The sequence below is a fragment of the Oncorhynchus mykiss genome, chromosome 6 (assembly GCF_057628025.1).
Source record: "Oncorhynchus mykiss isolate SJ-2025 chromosome 6, ASM5762802v1, whole genome shotgun sequence".
In the NCBI taxonomy this organism is placed as follows: Eukaryota; Metazoa; Chordata; class Actinopteri; order Salmoniformes; family Salmonidae; genus Oncorhynchus; species Oncorhynchus mykiss.
Genome location: NC_143027.1, coordinates 79,062,501 through 79,090,090, shown reverse-complemented (window position 1 = coordinate 79,090,090; position 27,590 = coordinate 79,062,501). Strand labels below are relative to the sequence as shown.

The 27,590-nt window shown below is 46.0% G+C and overlaps 1 protein-coding gene across 1 annotated transcript in view; it reads right to left on the bottom strand.

Moving 5' to 3' along the window:
- Window positions 1-27,590, bottom strand: part of LOC110526645 (protein unc-13 homolog C) — a 250,965-nt gene that overhangs the window by 179,288 nt on the left and 44,087 nt on the right. The window contains 4 exon segments of the mRNA XM_090238947.1: window positions 2,958-3,177; window positions 13,330-13,401; window positions 14,854-14,859; window positions 19,898-19,976. Of these exon segments, the coding sequence (XP_090095073.1) occupies window positions 2,958-3,177; window positions 13,330-13,401; window positions 14,854-14,859; window positions 19,898-19,976 (377 nt within the window).

The window sequence follows — 27,590 nt, the reverse complement described above, 5'->3', positions numbered from 1 at the left end:
TGTGTTGTGTGATAGGGCATGTCACATTGGTGACGGCCATCTCCACACTTCCCTTACCTTTCATTTGGCCCCCTCCCCCTCCCTCTCCTCTCTCTCTCCCCTCTCTCCCTCTCTTGCCTCCCTCCCTCCCCTCTCTCCCTCTCTCACCCCTTCTCCCCTCTCTCCCTCCCTCCCTCTCCCCTCTCTCCCTCTCCCCTCTCTCCTTCTCCCCTTCCCTCCCTCCCTCTCCCCTCTCTCCCCTCCCTCCTCCCTCTCCCCTCTCTCCCTCTCTCCCCTCCTCCTCCTTCCTCTCCCCTCTCTCCCCTCCCTCCCTCTCCCCTCTTCCCTCTCTCCCCTCCCTCTCCTCTCTCTCCCCTCCTCCCTCTCTGCCCTCCCTCCCCTCTCTCCCTCTCCCCTCTCTCCCTCTCTCCTCCCCTCCCTCCCTCCCTCTCCCTCTCTCCCTCCTTCTCCCCTTCTCTCCCTCTCCCCTCTTCCCTCCCTCCCCTCCCTCCCTCCCCTCTCTCCCTCTCCCCTCCCTCCTTCTCCCCTCCCTCCCTCTCCCCTCTCTCCCATCCCTCCCTCTCCCCTCCCTCCCTCTCCCCTCTCTCCCCTCCCTCCCTCTCCCCCCTCTCCCCTCTCTCCCCTCCCTCCCTCTCTCCCTCCCTCTCCCCTCCCTCCCTCCCTCTCCCCTCTCTCCCCTCCCTCCCCTCCCTCCCTCTCCCCCTCCCTCCCTCCCTCTCCCCTCCCTCCCTCTCCCCTCCTCCCTCTCTCTCTCCCCCGCCCCCTCTCTCCCTCCCTCCCTCTCCCCTCTCTCTCCTGCCCCCTCCCTCTCTCCTCCCTCCCTCTCCCCTTCCTCTCTCCCCTCCCCCTCTCCCCCTCTCTCCCCTCCCTCTCCCCTCACTCCCCTCCCTCCCTCTCCCCTCTCCCATCTCTCCCTCGCTCCCTCTCCCTCCCTCCCTCTCCCCTCCCTCTCCCCTCCCTCCCTCTCCCCTCTCTCCCTCACTCCCTCTCCCCTCTCTCCCCTCACTCCCTCTCCCCTCTCTCCCCTCTCTCCCCTCCCTCTCCCCTCCCTCCCCTCTCTCCCCTCTCTCCCCTCCCTCCCCGCTCTCCCCTCTCTCCCTCTCCTCTCTCCCCTCCCTCCCTCTCCCTCTCTCCCTCTCCCCTCTTCCTCTCCTCCTCCCTCCCTCTCCCCTCCTCCTTCCTCTCCTTCTCCCTTCCTCCCTCTCCCTCTCTCCCCTCCCTCCCTCCCCTCTCTCCCTCTCCCCTCCCTCCTTCTCCCCTCCCTCCCTCTCCCCTCTCTCCCCTCCCTCCCTCTCCCCTCCCTCCCTCTCCCCTCTCTCCCCTCCCTCCCTCTCTCCCTCCCTCTCCCCTTCCTCCCTCTCCCCTCTCTCCCCTCCCTTCTCCCCTCCCTCCCTCTCCCCTCCCTCCCTCTCCCCTCTCTCCCCTCCCTCCCTTTCCCCTCCCTCCCTCCCTCTCCCCTCTCTCTCTTTCTCCCTCCTCCCTCCCTCTCTCCCCTCCCTCCCTCTCCCCTCTCTCTCCCTCTCTCTCCCTCTCTCTCCTCCCTCCCTCTCCCTCTCTCCCCTCCCTCCTCTCTCCCCCCTCTCTCCCCTCCCTCTCCCCCCTCTCCCCTCTCTCCCTCTCTCTCCTCCCCTCCCTCTCCCCTCTCTCCCCTTTCTCCCCTCTCTCCCCTCCCCCCCTCTCCCCCCTCTCTCCCCTCCCTCTCCCCCCTCTCCCTCTCTCCCCTCCTCCCTCTCTCCTCCCTCTCCCCTCCCTCTCCCCTCACTCCCTCTCCCCTCTCTCTCCTCTCTCTCCCCTCTTTCTCCTCCCTCCCTCTCCCCTCTCTCCCCTCCCTCTCCACTCTCTCCCCTCCCTCCCTCCCCCCCTCTCTCCCCCTCCCTCCCCTCTCCCTCACTCCCTCCCTCCCTCTCCCCTCTCTCCCCTCCCCTCCTTCCCTCTCCCCTCCTCCCTCTCCCTCACTCCCCTCCCTCCCTCTCCCCTCTCTCCCCTCCCTCCCTCTCTTTTTCACCCCTTCTCTCTCCTCCTCTAATCGAGTTATGTCATCTTTGGCGAGGTCATGAACTGCGATTGAAATCAAATTAAACATGAATTATCATTTGAATAAAACACTATGTATGCGTCCCAAATTACACTGTTTTCCCTACATAGGGCAGTACTAAAAGTAATGCAGTACTAAAAGTAGTGCACTATGTAGGGAATAGAGTGCCATTCGGGACGCAGAGTTATATCATTCAGAGTGGAGCTAATCCAGTTACAGAGAGTGACGGTCCTGGGGCTAACGTGTCACACGTCTACTGTCATCCAATCATAAAACACTAGGATAAATCTCTAGATACTACACAAAACATGACCTGCTACTGTAGAACAGAGGGAATCAGTTTAAATAAACATTACAGTAGCAAGATGGAGAGGGTGTGGGTGTGTTCTAGTGCAAACACAAACACGTTTGAGAGCTAGCTACACTTCAAAGCAGGCTGGGAGGCAGAGAGTAATGTCATACTGAGAGTCAGAGGAGACACCCTCCCTGTAAGGCAGGAGACAACACACCCACACACACACACACACACACACACACGCACACACACACACACACACACACACACACACACACACACACACACACACACACACACACACATGGCAGCTTGTGTATGCTATATGGAGTAAAATGTCCAATGGTGCTGCAGTAAACAAACAAACAAGCTGTAAAAGCAAACATCTGCGATTCAGCACCACTGAAGTGGACAGTGCTCACATAGCTAGATATAACTCTCCCCTTGTTGCTTTGAATCCGTAACCACATATGAATGCATATTCTCTCTCTCTCTGTATGTGTGTGTGTGTGTGTGTGTGTGTGTGTGTGTGTGTGTGTGTGTGTGTGTGTGTGTGTGTGTGTGTGTGTGTGTGTGTGTGTGTGTGTGTGTGTGTGTGTGTGTGTGTGTGTGTGTGTATTTCCTTACTCTGCAGGCAGTCGGCGTTGAGTAGATCCTGACACTTCTCGTGGCATTTGACACCACACTCAGAGCAGCGCATACCCTGCCTGGCGATGCCCCACAGCAGGCCCTCACACTCGTGGCAGTAGGTTGGGGCGGTGGCCGTCCACACCTCAAAGTTATGAGGCGTCGTAGACGAGATGGGATAGATCAACGCCTGCAACGTCTTCCTAAACACGTGCAGTTTCTGGAGAGGAGGAGAGAGGGTGAAGAGGAGAGGAGAAGCGGGCGGAGGAGGAAGAAAGAGGGTGAGAGGAGAGGAGAAACGGGTGGAGGAGGGAAAGAGAGGGGAGAGGAGAAGAGAAGAGGGCGGAGGGGGGAAAGAGGGGGGAGAGGAGAAGAGGGCAGAGGAGGGAGAGAGGGGGGAGAGGAGAGGAGAAGAGGGCAGAGAAGGGAAAGAGGGGGAGAGGAGAGGAGAAGAGGGCAGAGGGGGAGAGGAGAGGAGAAGAGGGCAGAGGAGGGAGAGAGGGGGAGAGGAGAGGAGAAGGGGCGGAGGAGGGAAAGAGAGGGGAGAGGAGAAGAGGGCAGAGGAGGGAGAGAGGGTGTAGAGGAGAGGAGAAGAGGGCAAAGGAGGGAAAGAGAGGGGAGAGGAGAGGAGAAGAGGGCAGAGGAGGGAAAGAGAGGGGAGAGGAGAAGAGGGCAGAGGAAGGAGAGAGGGTGGAGAGGAGAGGAGAAGAGGGCAGAGGAGGGAGAGAGGGGAGGAGAGGAGAAGAGGGCAGAGGAGGGAAAGAGAGGGGAGAGAAGAGGGCAGAGGAAGGAGAGACGGGGGAGAGGAGAGGAGAAGAGGGCAGAGGAGGGAAAGAGAGGGGAGAGAAGAAGAGGGCAGAGGAGGGAGAGAGGGGGAAGAGGAGAGGAGAAGAGGGCAGAGAAGGGAAAGAGAGGGGGGAGAGGAGAGGAGAAGCGGGCGGAGGAGGAAGAAAGCGGGTGAGAGGAGAGGAGAAACGGGTGGAGGAGGGAAAGAGAGGGGAGAGGAGAAGAGAAGAGGGCGGAGGGGGGAAAGAGGGGGGAGAGGAGAAGAGGGCAGAGGAGGGAGAGAGGGGGGAGAGGAGAGGAGAAGAGGGCAGAGAAGGGAAAGAGGGGGAGAGGAGAGGAGAAGAGGGCAGAGGGGGAGAGGAGAGGAGAAGAGGGCAGAGGAGGGAGAGAGGGGGAGAGGAGAGGAGAAGGGGCGGAGGAGGGAAAGAGAGGGGAGAGGAGAAGAGGGCAGAGGAGGGAGAGAGGGTGTAGAGGAGAGGAGAAGAGGGCAAAGGAGGGAAAGAGAGGGGAGAGGAGAGGAGAAGAGGGCAGAGGAGGAAAGAGAGGGGAGAGGAGAAGAGGGCAGAGGAAGGAGAGAGGGTGGAGAGGAGAGGAGAAGAGGGCAGAGGAGGGAGAGAGGGGGAGAGGAGAAGAGGGCAGAGGAGGGAAAGAGAGGGGAGAGAAGAGGGCAGAGGAAGGAGAGACGGGGGAGAGGAGAGGAGAAGAGGGCAGAGGAGGGAAAGAGAGGGGAGAGAAGAAGAGGGCAGAGGAGGGAGAGAGGGGGAAGAGGAGAGGAGAAGAGGGCAGAGAAGGGAAAGAGAGGGGGGAGAGGAGAGGAGAAGAGGGCAGAGGAGGGAGAAAGAGAGGGGGAGAGGAGAGGAGAGGAGAAGAGGGCAGAGGAGGGAGAAAGAGAGGATAAGAGAGAGACAGAAGGATAAAAATAGAGAAGAAAGAAGAGGGAAGAAAGAAAGTAGGTGGGAGTGAGAAGTCAGATGTCAGATTATAAAACAGACACAGAAACACACACACACCCCTAGAGGTAAAGGGAGAAGGTCTTAAGGCCAGAGGTCACTGTAAAGGTCAAGTGTCCTCAGGGTCAGTCCAGTCTCATTAAAACCTAAATGAGCTATAGCACTGTGTTGCTTTAAACCCCATCGCTATAGGCTACTGTCTAATATGATAATAATGGCTGTGTCCACAATACTAAATTCCCCTTATAGTGTACATTATGCTTACCACACACAGCTTTAGGCTGCTTTTTAACACTATCCTATGCTCCATATAGTGCACTACAAGTAGTGTGTATTATGCTGACCCTACACTGCTATAGGCTACTTTCTAATAAGGCTACTTTCCCAACAAGATCTCACTGTTTGACCAATTTTACTTCAGATTCTGACGTTTGTCCACATTTCTTCAAACATCAAATTTAAAAGTTGCTCCGAACATCAAAATTCTAGGTGTTTTGGACCCTGGGTTGCTCCTCCTGATATTCCTAACTGACTTGCCTAGTTAAATAGAGGCTAAATAAAGAAGTTAAATAGAAGCAGCACACCGGGTTGCACCACTGTTGTCACCGGTGCCTGGCGGCTGGTTAAGTTTAGGTATTAATTCCTAATGTTAAGTTAATAAGGGTTATGATTTGGGGTTCAAACAAAAACAACTAAAACGAGTGTCTATCAACGGGATTGGACAAGCGACCCTCGGAGCCAGAGCACTTGCCTTACGTCTATCCGCCACCCCAGTCTACAACGCCCTTGCAAAACCAAAGCCTACTTGATGGTAATAGTGCTCACCGTTGCCCCTAGTGGCCGGTTTTGAAGGCATGTCCTGGATACATGGACAGACTTCAGATTTCTAAGTGGCTCTTGAGCGACCAGGCTGACTTTTCAGTCCATGATATGCTAATCTCCATAATGTACACTCCAAGTAATGTGCATTATGCTGAACCTCTACAGCCATAGGCAACTTTCTAATAGTTGCTATGTGTCCATATTAACCATATGAACCATATTCTCCGTGTGGTGCACAGTATATAGGGGCAAGGGTGTCATTCCATTATTAGTATTGAAAGAGTATCCTTTAGCTAAGTGGCTCAATGACACCAGTGTGTTTTATTACTGCACAACTCAACCATGTTCTACCAGAAATCAAAGAGTAAAGGAACAATGTATCAGCTAACACCAGGAACACATGGTTGTATATATCAACCAAGCATTGCATGCCATTCCATGCCATAGCCTCAGCCTTACTACTACAGCCACACAAACACCCTGTTTTGAATGTGTGAGTTGATTTGGGTTTGTTTATTGATTGGCTATATTAAATGTATATTCCTGTGTCTTTCACTGCTGATAGGTGGAGAGGTTAGACATATGAATGGCCCTAGTCCACCATGTGGCCCACAGACTATCAATCAGGCTCACACAATCACACACACACTCATGGACGCATGCACGAGCGAGCACACACACACACAGCGCTACCTCTTGCCTTTTGGGGTCTCTAACCGAGATTTGGCTTTACATTTTTGTAATTTAGTAGACGCGCTTATTCAGAGTGACCTACAGTTTGGACATTCATCTTAAAATAGCTAGGTGGGACAACCACATATCACAGGCATAGTATGTAGACTTTTCCTCAATAAAGTAGCTTTCAGCAAAGTCCGAGCTAGAAGGGGGAGGGGGATCAAGTGTAAGTGTTGGTTCAGGAAAGTTGACAAATTTAGTTTACAAGTTTACAAATGCTTTTCAGTTGACAGTACTCAAACAATGTGACGCGATGTGTGCTCTAAACAACTATTGACTAGTTATTCTGTATTTAAATAAATGGGTGGGGTATCGGTTGAGCCTGCTGCAATGATTGGATTAGAACAAGCCGCTCTCCCTCTGCTCTCATTTCCCCAGACCGACAAGCGCGGCTGTTTCCCTCACTTACCTTCCCTTCTCCATACATCGTGTGTCAATCAGAATCCATAGCTAGTCATTGTTGTTCCATCTAGTTCAGTCCCGTCGACTTTGCTGAGGCCATATGGTTGTTTTTATCTGACTACTGGGCGTTGTTTAGTAGGCCTACTTTGTCTGTGTTGTTTAGTAGGCCTACTTTGTCTGTGTTGTTTAGTAGGCCTACTTTGTCTGTGTTGTTTAGTAGGCCTACTTTGTCTGTGTTGTTTAGTAGGCCTACTTTACCTGTGTTGTTTAGTAGGCCTACTTTGTCTGTGTTGTTTAGTAGGCCTACTTTGTCTGTGTTGTTTAGTAGGCCTACTTTGTCTGTGTTGTTCATTAGATCTACTTTGTCTGTGTTGTTTAGTAGGCCTACTTTGTCTGTGTTGTTTAGTAGGCCTACTTTGTCTGTGTTGTTTAGTAGATCTACTTTGTCTGTGTTGTTTAGTAGGCCTACTTTGTCTGTGTTGTTTAGTAGACCTACTTTGTCTGTGTTGTTTAGTAGGCCTACTTTGTCTGTGTTGTTTAGTAGGCCTACTTTGTCTGTGTTGTTTAGTAGGCCTACTTTGTCTGTGTTGTTTAGTAGGCCTACTTTGTCTGTGTTGTTTAGTAGGCCTACTTTGTCTGTGTTGTTTAGTAGATCTACTTTGTCTGTGTTGTTTAGTAGGCCTACTTTGTCTGTGTTGTTAAGTAGGCCTACTTTGTCTGTGTTGTTTAGTAGGCCTACTTTGTTTGTGTTGTTTAGTAGGCCTACTTTGTCTGTGTTGTTTAGTAGGCCTACTTTGTCTGTGTTGTTTAGTAGGCCTACTTTGTCTGTGTTGTTTAGTAGACCTACTTTGTCTGTGTTTATAACTATTCCAATGCTGACGACGTCTGTCATTATGTCGTGATCCCAGCCCATGCTTGCTTGCTATAATTATTTATTCTCCTCCACATGTTTACCGAGCGGCAGGTCATTAGAAAATAAAATGACAAATCTAGATTGTTTTTTTATTGTACAAATGTTGAGGCATAAGTGTCGGGAGAGAAGTGTTGCTCCTCTCGAAGGTGAAACAATAGATGGGGCAAGTGAATTAGCCTACCTTCATCTAAACCTGTTTCTGGAATAAATGCAGGCAGTAGTAGCTAGCCATGCACTAGGCTATTTATTAGCCTATTTCGTTGATAATTGAATTGGACTAAGTAAGTAAATGAGCATTTTCATCTGTGAGGGTCGTTTACCTTTGAACAATGTGTGTGAATGAGTGAAGGAACATAACAATGTACTCTGAGCTGTGATAGCTCAGTAAAGTCTAGGCTTTACCGCCATTTAAAGCTCCTTTACGGGTTTTCCAATCAAAAGTGGATCTGATTATGAGTATCAAGTGTGATAAAACGGGCATGATTACCATTAGGACGAGATCAGCACACATCTAATACCTACCTGGGCCAAAACATCAGCACCACAGGTGACTTCCATAAAGCTGTGAACGATCTGAGAGACAAGGGTCTTCTACACCATCAAAAGGAAAATACAATTTGACATCCCAATTAGGATCTGGCAAAAAATACTTGAATCAGTTCTAGAACCCATTACCCTGTAACAATGTGAGGTCTGGGGCTCGAATACCAACCAAGATAGCACAAACTTGGACAAAAACCAAACTGAGACTGAATGCAGAATTCTGCAAATACATCCTCTGTGTACAATGTAAAACACAAAATAATGCATGCAGAGCAGAATTAGGAAGATACCTAATTATACAAATACAGAAAAGAGCCATTATAAGCATGTCCAAACCTTCCCTAACAAAGCCATCACCTACAGAGAGATTAACCTAGAGAAGAGTCTCCTCAGCAAGCTGGTCCTGGGGCTCTGTTCACAAACACAAACACACCCCACAGAGCCCCAGGACAGCAGCACAATTCGACCCAAACAAATCATGAGAAAATAAAATAAAACATTATTTCCAATGTGTCAAGTAATTAATGAAAAAACTAAGTAAACTGGACTGCTATTAGGCTCTAAACAGAGAGTACACAGTGGCAGAATACCTAACCACTGTGACTGACACACAATTAAGGTAAGCTTTGACTACGTACAGAGCATATGTACATAGTCATTGGACTCTGAAGCAGTGGAAATGCGTTCTCTGGAGCGATGAATCGCACTTCACCATCTGTAAGTCCGAAAGACGAATCTTGGTTTGGCGAATGCCAGGAGAACGTTACCTGCCCCAATGCATAGTGCACACCATAAAGTTTGGTGAAGGAGCAATAATAGTCTGGGGCTTTTTCATGGTTCGGGTTAGGCCCCTAAATTTCAGTGAAGGGAAATCTTAAAGCTACAGCATGAAATTATATTCTGTGCTTCCAACTTCGTGGAAACAGTTTGGGGAAGATCCTTTCCTGTTTCCGTATGACAATGCCCCCGTGCACAAAGCGAGGTTAACACAGAAATGTTTTGTCGAGATCGGTGTGAAAGAACTTGACTGGCCTGCACTGAGCCCTGACCTGAAATGGAACGCAAACTACGAGTGTAATCTTTACTGTTTACTGTTTACTGTTTCTGATTGTTTATTTCACTTTTGTTAATTATCTATTCCACTTGCTTGGGCAATGTAAACATATTTCCAATGCCAATAAAGCTCTTTGAATTGAAGTGCGTGCGTGCATGTGTGACGTGTGTGTGTGTTTTGCTGTGATCAGCCGTGCTGCTGGAGAATGAAAGCAGAGGCTTGAATCCCTAGCGAGTGTTGCCAGCCACTGTACTGAAAGAATCAATGGGTGCAGTAAATTTGCCTTTTACAGTGTGAGAGAGACATAGAGAGGTGACATACTGCCCTCCCTGACACAACGACGATTTCTCCATTGAGTACTTCTCCTCCCTCTCTCCCTCTTTCTCTCTTCCTCTCCCAGCCTCCACTCCTCCTTCCCTTCCCTCCCCTCACTCTAATATAAATTACTGTACTCTCTCTCTCTCTCTCTCTCTCTCTCTCTCTCTCTCTCTCACACACACACACACACACACACACACACACAGACACACACACACACTGGTCTCGCTGCTGATGTAAGTTGGTGCTGTTGCAGCCAGCACCACAGGGCCATAATGACAACAAGTCTTACAGCCACAGGCCGTCCAGCAATCCTCAAACACCCACTCACATACACAGTGTCCTGAGAGGAATGACTGGTGTTTAATCTGAGGAGGTTGTGAGTAGGCAGCTGCAGAGAAGTGATCTCTGTGACATCACATGGCTGGCTGCTGAGACGCATTACACACGCACAGACACACGCAGGTAGGACACACACACACACACACACACACACACACACCACAGAGAGAGAGAGAGAGAGAGAGAGAGAGAGAGACAGACAGACAGACAGACAGACAGACAGACAGACAGACAGACAGACAGACAGACAGACAGACAGACAGACAGACAGAGATGTTGAACGTCTACCGTATCTATCAATAATTACCAACTACGGTAGATATCAACTTGGCAAGTTCCCCAACGCCAGTGTATATAATGTCAAATCAAATGTTATTTGTCACATGTTCCGAGTAAACAACAAGTGTAGACCTTACAGTGAAATGCTTGCTTACACGCCTTTAACCAACAATGCAGGTTTAAGAAAAATACCCCCCAAAATAAGCAATAATGTATTTAAAGCAGTAAAATAACAATAGCGAGGCTTTATACAGGGGGTACCGGTACAGAGTCAATGTGCGGGGGCAATGTACTGTCCAGTTAATGTGCATTTTTTATATGTAGAGAAGTCCAGTTCTGAAGATGGACACACAGACATTCATTCTCTGCCTGATATTTCTGCTCCAAAAAGCAAAGCGGAAAAAGATAAAAGAGGGAGAAAAGAGAAAGAGAGAGAGAAGAGAAAGAGAGAAGAGAAAAGAGAGAGAGAGAGAAAAGAGAGCAAGGCGCTAGATAAAAGAGACGGAGAGAGAGAGAAGAGAGATTGCAATAAAAGAGAGGGAGAGAGGGAGGGCAAGCGAGAGAGAGGGGTAGGAAGGTAGTTGGCTAAGACATCTGTCCTGCGTGGACTAGTTTGTCAATCTCCCTGCTGCTGGATTAATGACATTAGAGGCACCCGACTGGCTCACTGTGACGCCGTCACTGCGCTCTCCTCTCTTCCCTATCCTCTTTCCTCTCCTTGCCTCCCTATCTCCTCTAATCTCTCTTCCCTCTTTCCTCTCTCCTCTCCTCCCTATCCTCTTTCCTCTCCTTGCCTCCCTATCTCCTCTAATCTCTCTTCCCTCTTTCCTCTCTCCTCTCCTCCCTATCCTCTTTCCTCTCCTTGCCTCCCTATCTCCTCTAATCTCTCTTCCCTCTTTCCTCTCTCCTCTCCTCCCGATCCTCTTTCCTCTCCTTGCCTCCCTATCTCCTCTAATCCCTCTTCCCTCTTTCCTCTCTCCTCTCCTCCCTATCCTCTTTCCTCTCCTTGCCTCCCTATCTCCTCTAATCTCTCTTCCCTCTTTCCTCTCTCCTCTCCTCCCTATCCTCTTTCCTCTCCTTGCCTCCCTATCTCCTCTAATCTCTCTTCCCTCTTTCCTCTCTCCTCTCCTCCCTATCCTCTTTCCTCTCCTTGCCTCCCTATCTCCTCTAATCTCTCTTCCCTCTTTCCTCTCTCCTCTCCTCCCTATCCTCTTTCCTCTCCTTGCCTCCCTATCTCCTCTAATCTCTCTTCCCTCTTTCCTCTCTCCTCTCCTCCCTATCCTCTTCCTCTCAGCAGCATATGAGTGTTTACAGTGTAATCTGAGATACAGTTCTATTTGGGATGTTCTTTTGTCAATTTAGCAGATAAAACACCAACATCTGCTCGCCCTACTTAAAACCACAAAATACTCTGCAGCTACGCCAAGGACTACTACTCCCATATGCAGCTACACTCGGGACTACAGATCCCACAATCTGCAGCTACACTAAGGACTACAGATCCCATAATATGCAGCTACACATGGGACGACAGATTGCACATTCTGCAGCTATACTCTGATTAACCTTTACAGGATCGGTGACCCGACCTCAGAGGGTTGAGCTAACGTAGGCTAATGTGATTAGCATGAGATGGTAAGAAACAAAACAAAATCCCAGGACATAGACATATCTGATATGGGCAGAAAGCTTACATTATTGTTAATCTAGCTGGACTGTCCAATTTACAGTAGCTATTACAGTGAAATAATACCATGCTATTGTTTTAGAGTGCACAATTATGAACATGGAAATGTATTAATAAACCAATTAGGCACATTTGGGCAGTCTTGATACAACATTTTGAATAGATATGCAATAGTTCATTGGATCATACTAAAACTTTGCACATACACTGATATCTAGTGGCCATCTAGTGGCCAAAGTCTAAATTGCGCCTAGGCTAGAATAATTCATTATGGCCTTTCCCTTGCATTTCAAAGATGATAGTGCAAAAAAAAACAAAAAAACATTTTTATCTTTGTATTATCTTTTGCCAGCTGTAATGTGTTATATTTGCCTGGATTAATTTAACTTTTCCACAAACTTCAAAGTGTTTCCTTTCAAATGGTATCAAGAATATGCATATCCTTGCTTCAGGTCCTGAGCTACAGGCAGTTAGATTTGAGTTTGTCATTTTATGCAAAAATCGAAGAGGTTTACACAAGGGTTTTCAAAACTCTCCTCGGGGACCCCCAGCCATTATATTTGAACAATTTTAAAACTATCTGATTTATCTAGCCAACTAATTATCAAGACCTTGAATAGGTTAATCAGGTGAGCTAGTTCAGGGCTACAAAAAAAATCGTAAACATCTGAGGGTCCCTGGGGAGAGGTTTGAAAACCACTGAACTACACAACTGTAATACAGTAAACTACATGACTTTATTAACGATATAATGAACATTACTTTGACGGTGTAATAGTTACCTACAATAATGTCAATTTCTGTGTTAGACTGTATTGTGATAGAAAGCATTACTGGTACGGCACTAGTGATATTAGGAAATGTAGCATCCCATCCAACTATCTTTATTTATTTAGTGGGAGGAGAGGATTGGAGGGAGGGAAGGAGATGAGGATTGCAATCAATTAAAGCAGAAAGCTCTGGAGGTCAGCGGAAAGGAAAACAAATTCTCCCTCCATCGATTAAGATGTCTCTCTCTCTCTCTTTCTGATTCTTGTACAGCACAGCACAGCAGTGTTCATCATTAAGCAGATTGTCTCTCAGCTGCATTACTCTCTACCTGTTAATTCCTACTGTACTGACAAGCTAATAAAGCTAATCTACTCTCTACAGTGATGAAACAGCCTAATCTAGTCATTTAGTCTGACCATATCTATCTTCTAGCTGGACACTTCCTGGACAGTTCCAGTACAATGCCATGCAGCTCTTGTGACATTCATCTCTGAACACACACACACTTGTGGACGGACACAATGAAAGACCCACCCACCCACACACACACACACACTGACAGTTTTAACACGGCTGCAGGGGTCCATGTCTGTATGTGTCAAAGCCCCCAACCTCCAGCTCTGTGTGCCTCCTTAACCCCTCCCCCCCCACCCCCCCACACACACACACACACATGCATTAGTCCCTCACATTAGTCCCTCCCCCTCTTTACCCCTGGGGGATCTGATTGTCCAGTGATTTACATGCAGGCAGTGAGTGGGGCGACCTACCAGGTCCTCGTTGTTCAGGGTCGATCTAGTCACCAGGGCGAACGAGATGCCTGCCTTTCGAGCAGCGAGAGTCTGGGAAAGAGAGAGAGAAAGAGAGAGACAGAGAGAGGGGGAGTAAATAGAGAGAGAGAGAGAGAGAGAGAGAGAGGGAGTAGATAGAGAGAAAGAGAGAGAGAGAGGGGGGAGTAGACAGAGAGAGAGAGAGAGATTGAGGAGGGGGGTGGGAGTAGACAGAGAGATAGAGAGAGAGGAGGAGTAGACAGAGAGGGAGAAAGAGAGAGAGGGAGAGAGGGAGAGTAAGAGAAGGACAAGGAGAGAATAAATAGATGCAACTAAGAACCATGACACAATATTAATAATCAAACAAAGTGGTTTTCTAGCACTGCAATAGGAATGTCACTGTCCTTCAGAAGCAGGGCCATGGGGGGGTCAAATACTTTCTAATGCTGTACTTGACTATCGTATCATTGTGGTGTCTGCCATAGAAATAACTGTCTATTCCTCACTTTCAGACGGTCTCTATAGTTGTAGAGCCAGAATCAGGATGCATTCCCAAGGATGCCATATTTCCTGTGTAATGTACAGTATTTTGACCCGAGCACTATGGGCGCTGCTCAAAGTAGTGCACTCTATAGGAAATAGGGTGCCATTTGGAGTCAGCACAGAGAGATTAGCCCTGTCTCTATCGAATCAGTTCAACTTTACTGCAGCAAAGAGATCAAACTCATCTTCAACTGCTAAATTAGTTTTGTTTCTGTGCATGTCTGACATGGATTCATAACTTTGTAAGATAAACAAAATGACAGAGACAGACACAGAGAGAGAGAGAGCAGGCGGGCGAGAGAGCGAGGTAGGGAGAGCGAGAGAGAGAGAGAGAGAGAGAGAGAGAGAGAGAGGGGAGAACCAGCACTCTCTCAGTTTGTCTGATCTGGGGCTTCTCTGTTTGTTGATTGGTTAATCTAGTTTGTTTAATCAGCCTGTGCACAGCCAGCCTTATCTATGCTCTCTCTGGCCTCTGGCTATCCTTTGGGGACACTGACGACACAGGAGAAAAAGACTACGGTGTCACAAACTAATCTTTGTCTTGTTCGCGGCCATAACAGCCAGACCAACTGAGAAGATAAGAGATGGAGCAACAAAATAATAGTCTTCATGTCCCGGCCACAACCGCCACAGACCCTCACGAAGGTAGACCTGGGTTCAAATGCTATTTGAAATCTTTCAAATATTTTGACCGTTTTCTTTAGTCTTTCTGGAGAGCAAGCTGGTCGGGGAATGGGGTTAGGAATTGTTGGACTATTCTATCGGTCCATTAAACCATGCAAGCTCAGTCAAGCACAGATCAACTATTTACAAATTATAACACAGGTCTGTCTGTCCGATTCAGACATCTCAGGATGTCTACTACAAAGAATGTACCTCTAGCGAGCTTCTTGTTCATTATCAAGGCCGTAACAATAAGTGAAGACCTTACCCAGATATATTTTGTATAATGTTATCATTTTGTAAAGGGCTTTGACTTACCATAGCCTGATGGTTTCCACAGACGCAATGAAAAGAAAAAGCAAGAGATGCAATTAGAAGCTGTCTGTCTGGCAGGCAGACATGGGCATTATCTCAAATGACACCCTATTCCCCATAAAGTGCACTACTTTGACCAGACTCTATAAGGATCTGGCCTATTGTCTATATAGTGCATTACTTTTGACCAAGTCCCACAGGGCTCTGGTCAAAAGTAGTGCACTCTTTAGGTAATAGGGTGCCAGGGCTGATATAAGTGCACTATAAAGGGAAAAGGATGCCATTTTAAATGAAGCCCTGATGTCACACAGAGAATAGCCACAGCATGGTTGAACTGAGAGATTCATTTAGAGTTCTACAGTCTATAGAATCATATTCTTTACATGCATTAAACCTTACAGAATTGCACTCATGCTTGGTATTTGTAGTGTTGGTCTCGGTACATGTATAGGTCCAGGTGATTTGTTTCCTGACCACATGACCTGACCAGGAACAAAACTACAGCTAGGTATCACCGCTAGCGCCCAGAGTCTTTCCTGGTCATGTCTTATGGTCTGGGAAGAACTCCTGGCCCCATCTCTGTAGGATTAAGCATTTCATCATAATATTTCCGCTGTCACTTCTGCACGTTAGTTAGTCTGGTAGACACACCAACAGACGAACACCAAACAGGACAAACAGGTACACGCAGGTACAGGTACGTTTACAGTGACGCCAGTTGGACTTTACACCACTGACTCATACACAGTACACTAACTAACTAACATGTACATTACATGGTAACATTAATATCCACTAAATAGTGTGGAGAGTGTGGAGAGGAGATAGATAGATAAATAGATAAAGTTACATATATATCATTATACTAGGGCATTAGTAGGCAACCCTGGTCCTGGAGTGCCACAGGCGCTTCATGCTTTTGATTTAACCAACCTGCAAGACCAGGTGTGTAATGGTTTTAGGCCATCACTGAACTGATCAATTAGCTTAGTTGGTCAGGTGAGGTACCTAGTTGGAACAGAATCCTGCAGTACCTGTGGCACTCCAGGAACAGGGCTGCCGACCCCTGTGCTAGAGAAGAGCCTGGTGCCACATCTGCATGTGCTCTAGCCAACTCCCATGAAGTCTGTCGTCATGGCCACCATACACACAGTATACAGTATGTTATGTTGGCTAGAGCACATACAGGTCTGGACCAAATTGATATTAGAGGAATATAGGAAAATGCAGACATGGACAGCTGACAATATTGACTCAGTCTTTACCATCATCTAGCCCGGGGGAGGCCAATCCTTCTCCTGGAGAGCTACTGCAAGTGCAGGCTTTTGCTCCAGCCCTGCTCAAGCTAACACACCTCATTCAGCTAATCAAAGATGCAGATGAGGCAGCTGATTAGTGGAGTCAGGTGTGTTGGAGCAGAGCAGGAGTAAAAAACAGTGGGCAAAGTTGACTGATAGGATGCCATCCTTACAACCAGTTTACCAGTTTACAGTTGATCTTGTTTTATTGAAACAATTTCAAACGATTTATTCCACTGGAAAATATGTACTTGTTGTAATATGGTTGTAATTACGTCACGCTGATTGAAATGATGTCATTACATCCAGTTTATAACCTTTCAACGAGTTTTGCCCACTGGGTAACCCAACCTAACCTCTTGATGTAAATGTGTCTTTATAGGTAGAATAAACGTGCCGACAACATTTCCCCCTTTCCTACAAGGTCGTGCCCTGCACACATTTTCGTCTGGAGGTTGGGTTGGGGAAGCCTGCATGCCCAGTAGGTCTCCAGCCAGCGGGCTGTCCGGCCCAGGTCTAGCCGTGTCTACAGCCCAGCTATGGTAAAGATCCATGGGGCATCCATGACCATGGTGTTGTGTTGGTTCAGCCATGTTTGGGGCAGCCATGGGTTCTGTAAGCAGGGGGATGTCACCTCTACATGAACCCAGAGTGTTGATGTAAGTGTAAGTGGTCAACATGCACCACTATTCTGCTCGGGTTGCTGCAGGCATTATCAAGTAACAATACAATCTGAGTAAGGCATTACTAGTACATATTAAAACCCTGAGTTCGGATGTTACTGAGTGTGGAGATATTTATGGTTAGCGAAGAAGTCATTTTAAATATGTATTTAAATGTAAATATGTTTTGCATCCCACTGTGATTGGTGGGGATCCCTCCTGTCCCAGCCAATCAGATCGCTGTTGCTGCCCTGAAGCAATCCCACAGCCAATGGCGGTCATCGACAGAGGTGAGACATGACAGGGGGGACCAATTAGAACAGTGATTACAGACTTCATCCGTGGGGTGGGGGTGGGGGTGTGGGGTAAAAGGTTCTTCTTACAGTGTTGCTTTTACAATGATTTAAAAGCCTCAGAACAGTTAAATCAGAAGTCAATGAAGTCCTCAGATAGATATATTTTTGGGTTGAGTTGTCAACATTTCAAATAATATTACTTAATTGTCTTGTTCGTTCAACTCCTGTTAAAATGTCAAAGTTTGGGCTTGGAGGGTTCGCCTGAAATCTGACAACTCACTGAAAAATATTCCCCATAGCTGTTATGGGTCTGTGTAAGGAATGGCAAATATCAAATATCCACTCAAAAACCCAGAAACAACAACGACAACCTCATACTCACCAAGACATTGTTGGTTATTAATTTTCATGAGAAATATGGACAAATACAGCATCAACTCATGTTCTTCACTGTGTTATAAACAGCTATCAGAAACTATATACGCCTTAAATTAACATCAAGCTAATATATTATCATTTCTACCAGATGTACTTTTTCACCAGGAATGAAATTGAAATATTGTACATGGATACTAAGAGCTCAGAGTGTGTGTTTCATAATTCCCTTGATGGTTGTTATGATCTATGTTAAAGGTTATATTGTACGTATAATATCTCAACAGGGTGGTAAGAAGTCGAACCTGATATGGAAGACAATATATGATGAATCATGAAAACAGACACTGAAGCACAAGAAAGACTTCACCAACAGTTGAACCCATCACTACTACTCATACGACTACTACTGCTACTACTACAACAACTACTACTACTACTATTACTACTACTACACTGCTACAACTACTGCTACTACTACTACTGTACTGCTAACACTACTACACTGCTGCTACTACTACTACACTGCTACTACTACTATTACTACACTGATGCTACTACTACTACTACTACTACTTCTACACTGGTACTAATAATACTAATACTACAAGTAACAATACCACTACAACAACTACTACTACTACACTGCTGCTACTACTACTATTACTACTACTACTACTACACTGGTACTAATAATACCAATACTACTAGTACTAATACCACTACAACAAGTACTACTACACTGCTACTACTACTACTACTACTATTACCACTGCTACTGCTACTACTACAACTACGACTACTACTACTACTACTACTACTACTACTACTACTACTACTACTACTGCTACTACTACTGCTACACTGCTACTACTACTACTAATGCTACTACTATTACTACTACTACGACACTACTGCTACTACTACTACTACTACACTACTACTACTACTACTACACTGGTACTAATAATACTAATACTACTAGTACTAGTACCACTACAACAACCGCTACTACACTGCTACTAATACTACTACTACTACACTACTACTACCACTACTACTACTACTACTACTACTACTGCTACAACTACTAATACTACTACTACTACTACACTACACTACACTGCTACTACTACTACTACTACTACTACTACTACTACTACTGCTGCTGCTGCTGCTACTAATATACTGCTACTACTGCTGTGTCTACTAGTACTACTACTACTACTACTGATACTACTACTACACTGCTACTAGTACTACTACTACTGCTAATACAACTACCACTACCACTATTACTACTACTGCTACTAATACACTGCTACTACTGCTACTACTGCTGATACTACTACTACTCCTGCTACTACTACTACTACTACTGCTGCTGCTATTACAACTACCACTACTACTACTACTGCTACTACTACTATTACTACTACTAATACTACTACTACTGCTGCTGCTGCTGCTACTACTACTACTACTACTACTACTGCTGCTATTACAACTACCACCACCACTACTACTGCTACTACTACTACTACTACTACTACTGCTGCTGCTGCTGCTACTACTACTGCAACAACATCTAGTACTACAACTACTATTTACTGCCTTACTACACAAGTATTACTACCTACTAACTGAACTAACAGAGAAACCATACTACCAGGGTTGGGATCCATTACATTTCAATTCATTTAATTTAGGTGATTCACTGATATTCAAAACTAGAAAAATCCTTATTGAACACAAATAGGGAGTGAATTGGAAAGGAATTGGCGCCAACCCTATCCCAGCATGGTAGACTGCACTAACACAATGTGTCCCCCAATGTGTCCCCCAAATGGCACCCTATTCCCTTTACGATGCACTACTTTAGTTCACTATAAAGGGAAAAGGGTGCAATTTGGGATGAAGCCATTAGTAAGACTGTAGACTACTCTACCACATAATTAATATTCCATAAATTGCAATAAAGTATGGGCCTCAGTTGTCTGGGCCTCACAATATGTTCACACAAAGCAAACCGTACAGTCCCATCAATATGATCAATAACACTGCTCTCTCTTTCTCCACTAACTAACTGTATGATGACTTACAACAGGCTAGCAGTTAGATTTCACATCCAATCCGTTCCAAATAGCACCCTACTCCTTTTCTAGTGCACAACTTTTGACCAGGATCCACAGGGGACCCGTCAAAAATAGTGCACTATGTAGGGCATAGTATGCCCTTAGGGACACACTCATACTCATACAACACAGCAGACTCCAATGGCAGGCAGGGGAACAACAACACAACCCCAGCTTGTCTGGCTGGTGCTGTCGTTTCTGTAATGTAGAAACAGTCAGACAGACCCACCAACCTGCCATAATATAACTCACACAGAACCTTGTTGAGGCAGATAACTCACCAGGTCTCGGACAATAGGTAAGGTCCTCTTGCGGCGTAAATCTGGCATGCTGTCAATGCCATAAAGAATGCAGCCAGCTCTGTTGGAAGCAGACAGGTTTAAGGCCTATTAATATCATAATAATGCCGTGTAGAGGGGGCATTACCAGGCTAAACAGGGGAATGGTGATTTACAAGGGCTGGCTAACACACAAGTCATACCTCAGGCTCCTTTCTCTCCCTATAGGTTTCCCTGCTACCCTGCCTGACCAGAGGGCCCAGGCTAGGGATATTCTGGCCAGGGATATCCATGTCACTCTTTCTCTAGCTGTCTGTCTGTATGTCTCTCTCTCTCTCTCTCTCTCTCGGAGTGCATGCTGGGAGTGAGTCGTCAAGCAGGAGTGATTGTGAGAACGAATGGAATTTCTTTTCACTCTATTGGGTTTTGGTATGTACATATATATATATTGATTAGTTTAGTTGTTTTAAGGGTATATTGTTTAACTATCACTAAGCACGTATAGGGGTGGTGGGATCTTTGAGGTTGGTTTTTCGCGAGGGCACAACCAGCGGGTGGGGCTGGTTGCAATGGCCACTCGCGGAAATGTAGAGTTTGAAAAACTTAGTCGGAGGCATGGAGTAAAAATTCCTGCTGCGGCTGGGTGTTCAGTGGAAGAATGTAGCTTGGCTGTGGGTGCTATCATTGGGTATGATAGCATTAAATCAGCCTCAAGGATGAATAGCGCTGTAGTGATATTCTTAGATTCAATTGAAAAGGTGAATAAGATAGTTGAGAGGGGTGTTGTGTTGCGGGAGACACAGACGCCGGTATTTCCGCTTATGAATCCTGCGAAGAAAGTTATGCTTTCTAACGTGCCACCATTTGTTAGAGATGAAGTGTTAGAGCGAGAGTTATCTCGCCATGGTCAAATCGTATCTACAATAAAGAAGGTTCTTTTTGGATGCAAATCTCCGTTGTTGAAACATGTCGTGTCTCATAGGAGACAAGTGCATATGATTTTAAAAAAGGAAGGAGATGAACTGAATTTAGCGTTTAGTTTTAAGATTGATGGATTTGATTATGTCTTTTATGCATCTACTGAATCAATGAAATGTTTTGGATGTGGAAGAGAGGGGCATTTGGTGCGTAATTGTCCCGAGAATGAACGCGCTGAGCCTGGTAGTAGCTTTAGTGCGGGTGCAACTAACGTACCACAGCGAAGGGATGAAAATACTACAGGTGTAGGGGAAGAGAGAAGGTGGGCAGATGTGGTTGGAAAAGTAGGAGAGGAAGGCATTGTGGATACGGGGGCAATTGTGGTAGATCAGAACAAAGAGGGAGGGGAAACACTAGGTGAGATTGCGACTGCCGTCGCTGAGGTGGTGCTGGAAAATGAAATTGGAGGTCAAGAGGAGATTGAAATAACGGAAAAAGAAGCGGATGTTTTCAAAATACCGAGGAGTAAAAGGAAGAATTTAAGGGGTGGTGAAGGGTCTAATTCTAAGAGAAAGGTAGAGATGGATAAATCAGGTGAAGATGAACAGGTTGTAGAGATGGGGTTTTCTTCTGGGGAGGATAGCGAGAGTGAGTCATCTGACGCGTCACAACAATATAGTGAGATAGATGGGGTGGAAGGGAGGTATGGGATCGAGAAGATACGTCAATTTCTGAAGTTGACAAAAGGGAAGAAATATATGCAGGATTACAATGTAACTGATTTTTTCCCTGAACGTGAATTGTTTATTGAATCAGCAAAGTTTCTGATGTCAAAAATTACAGGGGGAGGTTTGAAAAGCCCTGAAATTGCTAGACTCAAGAAAGTGGTCACGAGAGTAATAAGTGATGCAAATTCTAAAGAAAATGAAAGAGTTCAGTTGCAGTTTTAACTCTGTAAAGAGATGTGGTGGCTGTATCTTCCTCTGTATTTTTTTCTTATCCATGAGCAGTTTTAAGATCTCTTCTTTAAACGTAAATGGGGCAAGAGATGTTAAAAAAAGAGCCATGGTGTATGAGTTAATGAGGGGAAAGGGAAGTGACATAATTTTTCTACAAGAAACGCATAGTAATTTGGAAAATGAAGTTATGTGGCAACAGGAGTGGGGGGGGACAGTGGTGTGTAGTCATAAAAACTCAAAAAGTGGGGGTGTGGTTATCTTGTTCTCAAAAGGGTTTTTGCCTTTGTCATATGAGGTTGAAGAGGTAGTTGAGGGGAGGTTATTAAAAGTTAGAGCAAGGTATGAAAACATCAATATGTGTCTGATAAATGTATATGCCCCAGTGGTGACAGTTGAGAGGGTATGTTTTTTAGAGACATTATCAAATACCATTGAGAAATGTAACAAAGAAGATTATTTGTTTATTGCTGGGGATTTTAACTGCACAGTTAGCGATTTAGATAGAAATCACCAAGAACCTCATATAGCCTCAAGGACGTTTTTAAAACGCCTTATTGTAACAAATGAACTGTGTGATATTTGGCGGAGTCAACATGAAGGAACAAGGCAGTACACCTGGGCGCATGTGAGAGAGAACATCATCTCTATGGCCAGGTTAGATAGGTTTTATGTTTTTGAGCATCAATCTCAGGTCTGTAAATCAAGTGTGATAACTCCAGTGGGATTTTCTGATCATTGTTTAATAACAGAGGTGGTGTTCATTAACGATGTAAAACCTAAAAGCGCATATTGGCATTTTAATATAACTTTATTGAGTGATGCTCACTTCAGGAATTGTTTCAGTTTTTTTTGGGAGAGGTGGAGGTCTCAAAAGACCAGTTTTGTATCCCTTCAACAATGGTGGGATATAGGGAAAATCCAGATTCAACAATTTTGTAATCAATACACGGAGAATGTCACCAAGGATATCACCAGATCAATGAAAGCCCTAGAGATTGAAATAGTGGAACTCATGACGTTGGTTGAGACCACAGGAGATCGAGGCCATACTCAGGCCCTCAAGAGGAGAAAAGCTGCATTGGCAGATCTGCTGGGTATCAGAGCACAGGGGGCATTGGTGAGAAGTAAATTTCAGGGCATATCTGAAATGGATGCCTCATACAAATTTTTCTTTGGTTTAGAGAAAAAGAATGGACAAAGAAAAATTATTCATTGTCTCAAATCAGCTGTTGGACAAGAGCTCACTAGCCCTAGTGAAATTAGAAAGAGGGCAGTAGAGTTCTATGCTGAGCTCTACAAGTGTGAGTACAAAGAGGACAAAACAGTGACACAGCAGTTCTTTGATGGGCTCCCAAAGGTGCCTGCAGAAGCTCAGGTTGAGCTTGAGCAACCATTGTCTTTGCAGGATTTATACACTGCATTAAATGGCATGGAAAATGGAAGGGCACCAGGCATTGATGGGCTTCCCGTTGACTTTTTTAAGTCTTTTTGGGCTATGTTGGGAGAGGATTGGTTAGAAGTAGCTAATGATAGTTTAACCGGAGGGTTACTACCAATAAGCTGCAGAAGGGCTGTCCTCACCCTACTGCCTAAAAAGGGTGACCTGAGGGAGGTGAAGAACTGGAGGCCGGTGGCTTTATTGTGTACTGATTATAAAATATTGTCAAAGGCTTTGTCCAACAGGCTGAAGGAGGTGATGGGGCAAATCATACATACGGATCAGTCCTACTGTGTTCCTGGCAGGCAGATAGGGGATAACATTTCTCTGATTCGTGATTTTTTGGACGTCTCTAAGGCTATTGGGTTGGATGCTGGTCTAATTTCAATTGATCAGGAAAAGGCATTTGACCGAGTTGAACATCAATATTTATGGCACACGTTTGAGGCGTTTGGGTTCAGCTCTGGTTTTATTGCCATGATAAAGGTGATATATGGTGACATTGAAAGTGTATTGAAAGTTAACGGTGGTTTGAGTGCTCCTTTTAAAGTGTGTAGAGGTATTAGGCAGGGATGTTCTATGTCTGGGATGTTATATGCTATTGCTATAGAGCCACTACTAAATAGCATTAGAAGTCGCATTGCAGGGGTGTGCCTTTCAGAGGATATTCCTCCTATTCGTCTTTCAGCCTATGCTGATGATGTAGTTGTGCTAGTGAAAAATCAAGCGGAGGTGGATAGTTTGAGTCTAATGGTTGATCGTTTTAGGGGAATATCCTCTGCAAAGGTAAATTGGGAAAAGAGTTGTGCTTTACAGATTGGAGAATGGTCTGGAGGGATCATGGCTTTGCCAGGGGGGCTGGAATGGTGTAAGGGAGGTTTTAAGTATCTTGGAGTGTATCTAGGAGATGAGGGGACTATGGAAAAAAATTGGAGTGGGGTGGTTGAAATGGTGGAAGGGAGGATGAGGAGATGGCGTTGGTTACTATCTCGTATGTCATATAGAGGGCGCACTATTATAGTTAACAATGTGATTGCCTCTGCACTGTGGCATCGGTTGTCAGTTTTAGAACCACCATCTGGCCTTCTGGCTAAGATACAGGCAATTATTGTGGATTTCTTTTGGGATAAATATCACTGGGTTCCACAAAGTGTTTTGTATTTGTCAAAAGAGGAGGGGGGACAAGGTCTTGTACATCTTGCTAGTAGGGCTGCTGCTTTCCGGTTTCAGTTCATTCAAAGGCTGCTTTATGGACCGGAAAATGTGGTGTGGAGAGGGGTGGCAGGTCTTATATTACAGAGGGTTGGAGGATTAGGTTTAAAGAAGGCTTTATTTCTGGTTGATAGTAGTCAGATTTCTAGGGAGGGAGTACCTCCGTTTTATAGAGGCCTTCTCAGAGTGTGGAGCATAATGAAGGTGTCCAGAAGAACTTCAGCGGAGTCAGTGCATTGGCTGTTGGAGGAACCTCTGGTGTATGGGGCGAGACTGGACTGTACAACTGCAGCTGTTCCACATTTCTCCAAGATTCTGGTGAAGGGGAAAATCATCACCTTAAGACAGTTAATGGCCATGGCTGGGCCCGCCTTAATGGATGGAAGAAGGGTGGCAGAACATTTGGGGATGAGGTCGGAAAGGATTGTCGGACAAATGCTGGGGAGCTGTAGGAAGGCTCTGTCAGCGGAAGAATGGGATATGCTTAGTAGCCACAAGAAGAAGGTGCAAGATGAAGACGTCTCATTTCCAAAACTAGGGATTACACCAAATATCCCAGAGTCAGAAAGAAAGGCGTTATTGCTGGATTTGAGAGGGTTGGAGGAGGTGGGTTTGGATGAGGTGAATGGGAAGGAATTGTATAGGGGGTGTGTCAAGGTGTTGAATAAAGATAAATTGAAAAATAGAAAAGATACTCCATGGAGGGTAAAATTGGGCATTGATGACAAGGTAAAGCCAGCATGGAGAGCACTGTACAAACCACCGTTACAAAAGGGTACTGGTGATATGCAATGGAGGGTTTTACATGGCATCATTGCAGTTAATGCTTTTGTATCTGTTATTAACTCAGATGTTAGAGATGGATGTCCTTTTTGTAATATAAGAGAAACCATTTTTCACTGTTTTATGGAGTGTGAGAGGATAAAACCGCTATTGGAAATGTTGGAATCTTTGTTTAAAGCTGTAGGGGAGTTTTTCAATAACACTGTTTTTATTTTGGGGTTTCAATATAGTAAACAACAGAAAAGAAAATGTCAAATGTTAAATTTTATTTTGGGACAAGCTAAGATGTCAATTTTTCTGAGTAGGAAACATAAGATAGAAACGGGATATGGGCAGGATGTAAGATGTGTTTTTAAAGGTTTAGTGAAAGCAAGAATAAAAGTAGATTTTGAGTTCTTTTCAGCTGTAAAAGATCTCCTATTATTTGAGGAGAAGTGGGCCTACGAAAGAGCGCTTTGTTTTGTAGAGGAGGGGAAATTATTTTTTGCTGCTGAAATAAGTTGAATGTATATGTTATGTATTTATTTTTGTTTAGGAATTACATTTTGTTATTTCATTTCTGAAAAGGCAGTGTGTCATTATTTATGTTAACACTTGAGTAAAAAATAAAGGTTTTATAAAAACTCAAAAAAACTCTCTCTCTCTCTCTCTCTCTCTCTCTCTCTCTCTCTCCGTCTGTCCGTCTGTCCGTCTGTCCGTCCGTCCGTCCGTCCGTCTGTCTGTCTGTCTGTCTGTCTGTCTGTCTCTCTCTCTTGGTGGACTGGTAAGGTAGTGTAGCAGACAGCTTCAGCAGGTGAGAGGAGACACTTGTCAAAACTGACAGGACACTACTGTGAGCTGGCGAGAGCAGCTTTAAATAGCAATGACCATGTGTGTGTGTGTGTGTGTGTGTGTGTGTGTGTGTGTGTGTGTGTGTAATATGTTAATGTAGGAGTCACTGTTTCTGTGCTGAAACAGACTTGTTAATGTTTGTCTGTCTGTGTGCGTGTGTGCATTCATGTGTATGGTGCAACTAACTCTCACAGTGTCACGTCAGAATTAGACGTTCATCCATGTTTCTGAGAGGCTGGGTGGAGAGAGACTGGGGGAGAGAGGCTGGGGTAGAGAGACTGGGTAGAGACACTGGGTGGAGAGACTGGAGGAGAAGGGCTGGGGAGAGAAGCTGGGTGGAAAGAGACTGGTTAGAGACACTGGGTAGAGAGACTGGAGGAGAAGGGCTGGGGAGAGAGACTGGATGAGAGAGGCTTGGGAAGAGACTGGGGAGAGAGACGATGTGAACAAAGTCTGGAGCAGAGAGGCTGGCTGGAAGGAGACTGGAGGAGACCGACTGGGGGAGAGAGGTTGGGGAGATAAACTGGGGCGAGAGATTAGGGAAAGAGCCTGGGAGAGAGAGACGGTGTGGACAAAGACTGGAGCAGAGGGGCTGGCTGGAAAGAGACTGGAGGAGACCGACTGGGAGGTTGGGGTAGAGAGGTTTGGATAGAGAAACTGGGGGGAGAGACTGGGGGTGAAAGGCTGGAGGAGAGAGGCTAGGTGTAGAGCGACTGTGGGAGAGAGACTGGGGGAGAGAGACTGGGGGAGAGAGACTGGGGGAGAGACTGGGGGTGAGAGACTAGGGGGAGACTGGGGGGGTGAGACTGGGGGAGAGACTGGGGAAGAAAGGCTGGAGGAGAGAGGCTGGGTGTAGAGCGACTGTGGGAGAGAGGCTGGGGGAGAGAGACTGGGGGAGAGAAACTGGGGGAGAGGCTGGGGGAAAGAAAGAGAAGCTGGGCCATGTCAGAGTCAGGACTGGGCTGTGGGAGAGAGGCTGGGTGGAGAGAAAGGGGGACTAGGGAAGACTCTAAAAAGAGCTCATACTAGAGTGTGTTGTAGATTCTGTGACAGGCTTAACAATAGTTTTCTCCTGACAATAAATATCTAGAGCATCCGTCTTGATTTTGGGACACAGACAATGACTTCCTGGTAAGTAAACACTGTATAACTGCTATAAGTTGCTAGTGCCTCTCTAGTTAAGTATAGGCTAAGTGGAGTGAAGTTTGGACTGGCTGTCTTTGGGTGGGGATGGAAGGCCTGAGGGTTCAGGACCAAATTACAGCTCTCTCCCACAAAGCTCAGATGTGTTAATCAGCTGCCCACAGAGACATTAAACAGTCTGCTTCAGCACAGAAACAATGACTCATACATCAACACACACACATAGAGAGACAGAAACACACACACACACACACAGTCAAGCGAGCAAGCACGCAGCACAAACAAACAAACACACAGACACGCAGTACATCAATACACATACTATGTGTGTAGTATGTCAGCCAATGATGGAATGAGTGAGAGAGAGAGACAGAGAGAGAGAGAGAGAGAGAGAGAGAGAGGAAGAGAGAGA